Source organism: Daktulosphaira vitifoliae, unplaced genomic scaffold, assembly GCF_025091365.1.
Source record: "Daktulosphaira vitifoliae isolate Bord-2020 unplaced genomic scaffold, ASM2509136v1 Scaffold_2, whole genome shotgun sequence".
NCBI classification, from domain to species: Eukaryota; Metazoa; Arthropoda; class Insecta; order Hemiptera; family Phylloxeridae; genus Daktulosphaira; species Daktulosphaira vitifoliae.
Window position 1 is genome coordinate 3,413,111 of NW_026099573.1, and position 10,541 is coordinate 3,423,651.

The 10,541-nt window shown below is 22.6% G+C and overlaps 1 protein-coding gene across 9 annotated transcripts; it reads left to right on the plus strand.

The window, feature by feature from the left end:
- Positions 1-3,201: 3,201 nt before the first annotated feature.
- On the plus strand, positions 3,202-9,573 carry LOC126898812 (mortality factor 4-like protein 1). 9 transcript variants are annotated; one of them, XM_050673187.1, is made up of 13 exons: positions 3,202-3,475; positions 3,533-3,580; positions 3,685-3,700; positions 4,283-4,407; positions 4,473-4,793; positions 4,845-4,984; positions 5,305-5,412; positions 6,159-6,226; positions 6,360-6,453; positions 7,210-7,279; positions 7,499-7,586; positions 7,811-7,945; positions 9,421-9,573. In XM_050673187.1, exons 1-12 carry the CDS (start codon positions 3,424-3,426, stop codon positions 7,914-7,916), a joined length of 1,236 nt encoding a protein of 411 aa, XP_050529144.1. In that variant the 5' UTR covers positions 3,202-3,423; the 3' UTR covers positions 7,917-7,945; positions 9,421-9,573. The 9 variants fall into 9 exon arrangements, with proteins under 9 accessions (XP_050529144.1, XP_050529143.1, XP_050529148.1 ...); XM_050673186.1 differs by having other exon boundaries at positions 7,811-9,573; XM_050673191.1 differs by having other exon boundaries at positions 4,283-4,392; positions 7,811-9,573.
- Positions 9,574-10,541: the final 968 nt, after the last annotated feature.

The following is a 10,541-nucleotide window of genomic DNA, read 5'->3' on the forward strand; positions in this document are numbered from 1 at the left end:
AACTTGCAAATTGAGCTAAAAGTTAGGGTTGTTCATGCATTAGTGTACAAAATGTATATGTAAATAATCTTTGTTATCGTAAAATTCTCTCGCGTCTCTCATTATAAAATTTTCCCTTACCTTCTCGTGTGTTTGTCATTTGTTATTGTAAATAATTAATTTTAAGTGTTTCTGTTTATCGTTTTATCGGCAACTATTGCTTTTATAATTATTATGTGTATGATAAATTGTTTGTCATTACTTTACTTTTCTTTCGTTGATATTCGGCAACTGTAGCCCTCTGGTTCTTTTTTGATTGTACAAAATAAAATTAATTTTATTTGTTTTCTTAATTTTAAAAGCAATTTAATTATTGTAATAATATTATTTTTTTTTTAATCAAAGCCAAAAGTATTAAATTCTTGTTGGTGAACAAAAAATTGTTGATCTTTTGACGAAATAATAGCCTTCATCCGACAGGTAATTAACCACCTTAATGTATACCATTAATAGTTATTTGTCAAATTAATTAAACATAAAGTTAAAGTATAAACAAGGGTAATAAATTAATTTTTTTATTAAAAATTTTCACAAAAATCAACTTTAAAGAATTAAAAAAATAGGTTAAATATGTTATTTTCCTTATTCTTAATATATTAATAATCAAAATCAGTATTAATTTAAAACAATTTTTTTTTATTCTTAATTATATTTTTAAATATAAATACTTATTTTTTAATAATATTATAAATATTAAAACAGAAGTGATAGAAAAAGTTTAATTGCACATTTGAAAACATTGCAAAAAGTTGATTGAGAAATGTATATTTTTGTTTCTGATAAAACTACCTTGTAGTCCAGTGTATAAAATTTATAGCTTGGTTATAAATAACAAACATTTTTTATTGAAAAATATTGAATCAAGCCCTTTAAATTTTTATACGCGTTAAAAGTAAAGAAATATACTACTTTATTATTTTTATAATATCTCCGTAAAAATTACAATATTAAATTATTGAATTTCAATTTCACACTAAATTTAATTACTATAATTATTATTAGCTTCGATGCGAAGCTGAGAAGGTATTAATTTTACCATGATGTGTTTATTTTTTTTTTTTTTGTGTCTGTCACTACTTTTTCTCAGCTCTCACTGGACCGATTTCTTTTAACAATACGTCAAAAGATCACAAATTGTATCTAGTTGAAGACATTACCCTTAAAAATTTAAAAATTTTCCCTCGTTCCCCGCAAATGGGGGAAATATCCAAAAAAATTACAAATTTAAAAATTGACAAATTTTGTCATTTTTTTCACTTTTTTTTCTTAAAACTTCCATAACTTTTTCAAAAATCAACAAATCAACATAATTTTTTTTTAAACTAAAACCTTAGATATTTTCCTTTCATTTGATATAATTTTTTTGAANGTTAGATATCTACCTTTCATTTGATATCATTTTTTTGAAAATCTATCACTTAACCTGCACATTGGGGGGGATTTAAAATTGCAACTTTTTTACAAAAACTAACTCTTTCAACTTAATTTTTGAAAATGTTCCGGAAATACTGCGTCCTTTAAACATATATCAAATTAAAGCTTATTTTATGTACTATAAAATGAAAAAAAAAAATTTGTCCCGACACTTTATCTTCTGCATGTAAACGGTTGCCGTAGTTAAAAAAACACTATTTTTGTGTTAAAATTTTCGATTTTCGATTTTTAATTTTCAACTTAAAAATGCTATAACTTTTCGAAAAATGTATGTATCAGCACAATTTTTTTTTTCTAAATACATTATAAGTACATTTTTCATTTGACATACTTTATCTTAATCAGGGTATTAATAAGGAACTAGCAGATCATGCAGCTTTTGTAATTATCCACCAATTTCTTAGAATTAAACACTATCTACTGATTTGCATCGAAGCGTTTCTTATGATAGTGATTTTAATCACAGTCAGATTAAATCTATACTGGACTCAACTATGCAACGTCCCCACTATGCCGCGACTCCACTGTGCTGGGTTTTTTTATTTCAATTTTTTATTATTTTCCGAAAAAATTACCTTCTTTAAACTTATATTACATACAATGTAATCTCAGATAATAAAAGAAAAACTATCCGACATTATGATATTTGGTCTTTAAAGCAAAACGTTTTTATAACTTTTTTTTTTAAGTTTAAATGCTATCAAAATTCCAATAGAGTATACTATAGACAAATAATTTTTTTTTTTTATGTTTTTTCCTGAAAATTCAACGAGAAAGTACAGAAAGAAGTCACCCACGCACGTAAATTGATTTTCAACTCTAATTTTAATTAATTAAGAAATCAGCCTTCAAAACAAAAAAATTAACATTATTTCTAATTAAGCGAATAATTAAACAAACATTTAATATTTTAGTATACTCAAATTCTGATTATATATAATCAGAATTTGTAAAATTACAGATATTTGCATTGAAGGTTTTTTTTAACTTACAATATGTGATATTAGATTCATCGTATACTAAAAGAACGAAGCACTTCTGGAACTTTTTCAAAATTAAGTTGAAAAAGTTAACTTTTTATGCAAAACTATCTAATTTAAACCCTCTTATTTGAGCAGTAAAGGTTCAGATTTAAAAAAAAAAAAAAAAAAATCTTAATAAAAAGGATATAAAGTATTCATAAAAATATATTATTTTGATTCATCTGCTTTTCAAAATGATATAAAAGTTTTAATTAAAAAACCTTTTTTTTACTTAAATATTAATTTAAAAATTATGTGAGTTAGAAGTTACGAAATGCTACAAGTTATGCTATTTGATTGTACAAGTTTAAATAATTTTTCTGACATTAAGATAAAACGTATTGGAAAAATCAACCAATTCATATAATTACAACTATGTAATTATACTGTAGATTACAACTAGTATAAAATTTTACTGGCTACTTAATTAATTCTCCTCTAATTGTTTGATATAATATATAATATTCTAGCACTTTTTTTAGGTGAAAGGGGATATTAAGCCGCCCAAATTGCATCAATTTATTTTAACATTTTGAATTTCCTAATAAACACTTGGATGTGTTCATCAAATTTTTTGTAAAAACTTAATGGAAAGTTAAAAATACAGAGAATAATAAAAACTTATTAGTGATTTATGGTTCTAACAATTAATAACAAAGCGAACCGTTAAAAGCGCTGTAAATCCGAGTTGACTAGACCTGACTTTACCATTAATAACCAGGTGCGGACTGCTAGGTGCCAATTTTTTTCCTTGATATTCATACATTCGTAGTTCCAAGTTGTTTCACCAAACGGGTGGTTGTGTTAATAATGCGGCCGTAAAATTAGTATTGTGTTTGTTCACAATTCCTCAGTTTGTAATTTTATTTCGTTTATTGTGATTTTTTACCGTTTTATCTATACTATTCAAATATTTATTGTTTTGTGAATGGTTTTTCAACTGGATGCTGTATTCAATATTAATAACAAATTATATTTAAGTAATTAAATGAAGACTTAATAACAGACGTAACTTAATTATTTGTTAAAAAACATAGCATTGATGTTGCGTGACGTTGTTTTCTGCAAATTTCTAAAACATAAAAGTGAGTATCTAACAGACGAATTTTTCTACAAGATATGTTTACTATGGATTACACATATTAAATAGTACTCATAATCAATGGTTTTACTAAACACCGTTTTTTAGAGAAAAGGAGTACAAGGTATTTATTTCCTACCATTGTATTATAAATTATAAAAATTTTGATCATTGATATGAAAGGTGTTGGATAATTAAAATAAAAGATCATGTGTTTAACAAAGATTACTTGGACCAATTTAAAGATAAAAGGAACTTTAATATTATTCATCAAGGTAGATTTCAAAACTGTTATCAGGAAAAAAGTAGTAAAATAAATGTAATAATATGTTAGGGACTAACAGCAAAATCTACACAATTGTATAAAAAACATATTTAAGTTTTTTATTTTTACATATTTAATTCTCTTTGTTTGTACAAATAAACACTATTTAAAATCATAGTTAATTTACATAATTTTTTGATTAAATAAAAAATTTTAGTAGAAGTTATCTATAAAATCTGTAATTGGATTATTATGATAATAAAAACAAAATATATTAAGTGAATTATATTTTTTTCTCCTAATAAGAATACAGGAACAAATATGTGAAACCTAGACTTAAATTTTGTGTTTATAGGTGTTATTTATATCAATGTAGCTATATTATTTTTATTTCGTTGATTTTAGTTCTATATTATTATTAATCTTTTTAGATGATTTTAGCATTAAAAAATTAAAAAATGATTCATGTGACATAAATTCTAGAAGTGATATTGATTATTTAGTAGATTCTAATGGTATGCCATGGGATGATTATGATGAAGAGTTAATAAGTATATACAATAATAGTAATAATTATTTTATTAATTAAATAAAACTTTTTTTAATAATATTTATATATGTATATGTAAAGCTCAAATCGAATCCCATGAAAATATTACTGAATATTATGAAGAAAAACACTTGCAAGCTGGATCAAGCAGTATGTTTGAAAAATGTTTTACCTCTACAAATTGTGGAACTAAAGATTATGGAAGTAATATCAAAAGTAATGTTGATAAGCTTTGCTTTATTTCTGATGAATTAACTACAGAATCATACAAGAATAACAATAGTTCAATAGCTATTATGAGAAAAAAGAAAGAACATATAATCAAATATGATACGAGCTCAACAGAAGATGACAGTGATGATGAATATAAAAAAAATAATTTATGCAATTTGTCAAAAAGTTGTTAGTATCTATAATACTATACTTTAGAATATTCCAAAATATTTATCTTAGTTAAACTTATAGATACTCCAAGAGCAGCAGCAGTAAAAGCTACAGCAGCTATTGCTAAACATAGTTTAAAAAAAAAACGATTAAAAAATACCTCAGAAGATGAAAATGAAAGAAGGCCTAAGATAATAAAAGAGTGTAAAGTAAGTTGGATAAACTATGATATCTTAATTATTAAATTTTAATATATCACAAATTTCCAATAAACATAAGCTTTAAAAACTTTCCAAAACTTCAATTTAATTATTTTCTATTTAAAAATATAGATATTTACTTAACTGATTTTAGTTAAGTGATAGATAGTTATTACTAAGTTATTTTAGTTATTCCTGAACCCTAGTCATTACAGTATATAAAATAAATTTTTTTGTTTAATATAAATATTACATTAAAAAGTCATAAAAGTTTAAATGACTTGATTTATATTATACATTTTTAAAATTGGTAAACAACTATTTTTTAGGGATCGGATGAAGAAGAGACAGAACTGATAGATTATGGCATTGAATTGCCTGAAAATTTTGTTAGCATATTTATGGAAGATCAACATTTAGTTGTTGATGATCGTTTTGTAAGTATACAAAATGAAAGATTATTAATTCATTAATTTTTCTATAGATATTAATTTACTAAGTTGAAAAAAATTTAATTTTTGTAACTAGAAAATTATACTTGATATAGAAGTATAGAAAATTTGAAAAAAAAAAAATTAAAAGCATTTAACTTAGAAGTTTTTGTACATTTTTTATCTTATAAAAAATTTCCAATGAAATTTGCAAGAAAATGTTTTTATGATTAATGAAATTTTTTTTTTAAATGTGGAGAGCTATATATATATTTTTTACTAAAATCACTAGTAAAACTTAATTGCTTACTAATATTTATAAACTTTTTTTTAGAATTTTAGGAGTTTAATGTTTAAAATATTATCAAGATAATAAGAATAATAAATACATTTTTTTTTTATGTCGATTAAATTTATTTATTGTAAAAAATATTCACTTATCACGACCCACTTAATTAATCTCAAAATAAAAATAAAATTAATTATTTTCTTAACTAGATCACTATCTATTAAATAAGCTAGTTAATTGTGTGTAATGTCTTTTTAAAAATTAAAGTTAGCTCCTTATAAGGTATAGGGCAAGAACATAAAAAAAACTGCAATTGAAATATTGAGAGAATCATTGAACTAAAAGAAATAAATAAAAATTATCAATATTTTTATTTTTCAATTAATTAAGTTTTTCATGATAAATAAATTATCCTGTATATGTTATTTATAATAATTAAATAATTTAATTGTTTAATTTTCAGATAGCATATTTACCAGCTAAACCATCAGTCTATGACATACTATGTGATTATGCCAAAAAAAAAACAGTGTATGTGTATTGAAAAAAAAAATATCTTTTGTAATCTCATAACATATCAATAATTATTAGATTAGGCACAAAAAATCATTTATCATTCACTTTGAATTTACTAACAATACATATATATATATATTTTTTATAGTGACTTAGATGTTTTGAATATAGTATTAGATGCTTTTAATCAAGCTGTGGCAGTATGGTGTCTACGTCGTATTGAAAAACTACAATATCAAGAAGTGATTATTTGAAAATTATACAGAGTGAACAGACCTATCTAATAAATCTTATAACTTATAATATATTACCATTTTTCTTTTTTCATTTTAATAAACTTTTATAAATTTGGACTACATTCTAAACTTAATATTATTTAATTTTTTTTATTACATAAAATAATAAACTAGTAATTTTTTGTTTTAAAAGATTTTATGCTAGCCATTTTATTGATTTATTTTAAAGAAAATATTTTGATATCATAAACTGTCATAGCCATGTCATAAAAAACCAATTAGCTTGTATATATAATCCCTCATGTATTATTCATGTATATTAAATCAAAAATTTGAAACTAAAATTTTACTTTCAATATTGGATACAAAATTGGTTTTCTTATATCCTTTTATATAAAATATAGAAAACTATTAAATTCAATAGAAAAAGTATAAAAAAATTCAAATTATAACTAACTTCAAAATTCTGTATCAAATTAACAAGTAGATTTTATAAGAGTTTGTTGTATTAAAATTTTTCTTAATAAATAAAACTATAAAATGTCTCAGGAAATTTTCAAAATATTTTTAAATAAAAAATTATTTTAATGTAGTAAAAAATATTTGTTCAAGTTTAGAATGAAGTCTAGTTCTGTAAAGATTGGTCAAAAAGAGAAAAATATTAGTAAATGAAAAGTTCTATGAGTTTTATTAGTTAGATCTGTTTCACCCTACATAATTCTTGTAAAAGGTTTTACAACAATTTTATTTTGTTCTAATTAGATGATAGAAAAGTATCCAGGTCGTCCTATGTGTCACATTTATGGTTTACCACATTTAGTTAGATTTATCAGTAAGTTTTTTACAACAGAATTATTTTATTTTTAAAATAATTTTATGAACCTAGCAATATTAAATAAAAAAAGAACAATTAGTATAACAAATTTAACTGTAGCTAATTATTTTATTAAATTGATTTCTATCTGTTGTTTTTTGTGTTAGAGAAAAACAAATTTTAATAATTAATTAATATAGAGTTTTAGTGTAATAGTGTAATTCTTATCTGTTTAAGCTTGTCTACCAAAGTTATTCTGCATGATGGCAAAAGAGACACCTACATTTACTGGGTTTGTTACTGAGTTTATAAAAGGATTTTTAGAGTAAGTTAAATAAACATTAATACCATTATCAAATAAAATATTGTAGTTATATATAAGTAGAGCTATAATATATTAATAATTTTTATATTAATAAAAATTGTTTAAAAAGATTAATTTAAATACTGATTGTTCAATTGTTAACTATTAAATAATAATACATATATGTAATATAAAACTATAATACCAGACAGTGGTTTAAATTAAGCATATACTTTTTGTTACAGCTATATGGTTGAAGAATGCTATCAAATAAACCTCCACAAAGACTATATAAATGTTTTGCCCGAATATTATAGAATGACCTATTGCCCTATTCGCATTAAACGTTAAAATACCTTAAAATCTGTTCCAAAATTTGGGTACCTTAACTTTATTTTATTTATTATTTTTTATTTTTATACTTCATATTACAACAATATATATATATATTTATTTATTGTATATACATACAATATAACTTTATGTATAAAAATGAAATTAAACTAAAATTAAAGATCAAATTGTAACTTTTAAAACATATTTGATTATTATGATAAATGTTTCTATTAAGATTCAAAAATATTCATAATATAATAAACTTAAAATTCTTAACTAACCATGATTACAGATTTCTATAAATACTAAATTTTATTTTTACAAAAATTGAAAAACATTCATAAAATGGATAATTATTTAAATTTATTTTGAAATAAGCCCACAATTGTGTGAATCATTAGTAGTTAAATTTATAATATTATCAGATTTTTGATAAAATTATAAAATTGAGGTAGTTATTAGTAAATTAAGATAATTATTACAATTTTTTTTTCATAAACTATTAACATGAATTATTAACTGACTCATTCTAATTGATACATATAAAAATCAATTAGAATGAGACTTTTTTTTAAGTGGATAAAAACTTAAAAAAATAAGTGTTTTTCATTTATCTCTGCTATTTAGTGTGTAAAAATAAATTTCTAGTAATTTATAAATCATTTATTAAAAATTATTTCTTATTATTGGATAGTGAATTTTTAAAATGTTTGTTTTAAATAATACTTAATTAGAAGAAAATAAAAATAAAATTTTAGCTAGTGTTGTGTTTTAATAAAATATTTTAGATTTATAAATTTTTAAATTAAAGATTATAACTACAATTATAATCTTTTAACTATAATTATAATAAGTCATCCATGTTATATTTATTTATCATATTTATTCGGAGAAGGCTTAATGGAGTATGCTATTTATGAACTTGATTTAAACATTATGTGAAATAAATATTAAACGTTTGCTACACATATTAAAATTACTTCATTATACAAATTAATTTAGTCATACATTTTGGATTAAATTTTAGTTTATCTTTTCTTTATTTATCTGTAAATTTAAAAGTTATTTTCTATTTCTTTATTAAACATAATTATTTTTTAAATTGAACATTCAACTTAAATTTTAAATATTTATTTCTTAACTGTAAATTCTATTTCATCAATTAATTAGTTTATTTTTAAAAGTATAGTACAGTTATTTATTGTATCTTCAACATATAAAATCATTGTGGAATAATTATACACATCATTCAATTATGAAAAATGAATTATTATCCTTGAATATAAATAAATTAACTTAATTATTTTTCTTTTTTTATATTATCTTTCATGGTTTTATTACTAATTAATTTATGAAAGAATAGTAAATATCTTAACTTACAAAAGTAAAATAATTATTTTATTTTTATTTTCAACAACAGATTTTATAAATAAATAACTAATATAAAGTTAAAAGTATAATGTATAAATATTAAATTTATCATAAATGTAATAGTTTTTTTTTTAATAATGTTTATTAGCAAATTTATTGGACTTATCCTGGATCAACACATCATGATGGTTAAGATGAATGTAATATACCCATACATAATGTTAAATTTTTGATATTTAAACAAATTATGTTTAATTAAATTAATGATTAAATTTACCTTAATGGTAGAAGAAATATTAATTTTATTTTTGTTTTTATGCTCTTTCAGTATTCAAAATTACCAAATAAATCTATAAATGCAATGATAATCTAAATTTAAAATTTTTTATTAATTAAAAATATTTGTTTTACTTAAGTGAATTTTTTTAATTTAATTTTTTAATTTTTGCTTGTTTAAGTGTTTTTTGAACAGAGGCGCTTACCTTTTGGTACTCAAAAAAATCGCTTAATAGACCCGAGGATCTATATTTTTTAAAAGCTTTAGTGCGCTCATTGATAGCATAGGTGCAAGAGGAAGACCACCATATAGGAGGGGAGGGAAAAGACTTTTTAGTTTTTTTAATCAAAGGAACAGATAAATTAACGACTCTAATAATTGTAGACACCAACCAGTTGTAATTCTTAATGGGAGAGAAAGAGAAAAAATTAGAGGTGAAAATGTTCATGTCATTTTGAAAAGATGGCCAATCGGCTTTCGACTAATTAAATCTGTTAACAGCGGTGTTATAGGGGGAGAGAGAGGGAGTGGGAGAATTCGTGTGGGAAATAATAATGGGAAAATGATCACTAACATGTGTGCAGTCTAGGACAGACCATGACAACGATAATGAGGGAGATGAAATGGTTAGGTCAATCGTGGAATCCATTTGAATAGGGCCTGTTAGGACAGTGGGGGTTCTGTATTGAGAATACAAAGATTGTATGTAGAAATAGCAGACGAAAAAATGTTACCACGATGATTGGAAATTAGCGCCCCTAGGAGGGATGATGACCATTAAAGTCACTGCCTATAATAGAATTACAAGAAACTAAAGAAAAAATGCAATCAATTAGTAGAGAAGGTGGGTTGGAAGATGGGGCAATGTAAATGGACCAAATGGCAATAAGATTGGGTAAATTGATAAACGACTCAATACCGGCAAGATCTATGGAATGATTAAGAAGCGATATTGTTAATATAGGATCAATAAAAGTAGGATTAATGTGGAT

Excerpts from the sequence above, each read along its gene's own strand:
- LOC126898812 (XM_050673186.1), top strand. The coding sequence starts at position 3,424 with ATGGTTTTTCAACTGGATGCTGTATTCAATATTAATAACAAATTATAT. Across the intron at positions 4,408-4,472 it reads AATAAGTATATACAATAATA|CTCAAATCGAATCCCATGAA; the intron begins GTAATAATTATT and ends GTATATGTAAAG. Across the intron at positions 7,280-7,498 it reads ACATTTAGTTAGATTTATCA|CTTGTCTACCAAAGTTATTC; the intron begins GTAAGTTTTTTA and ends TATCTGTTTAAG.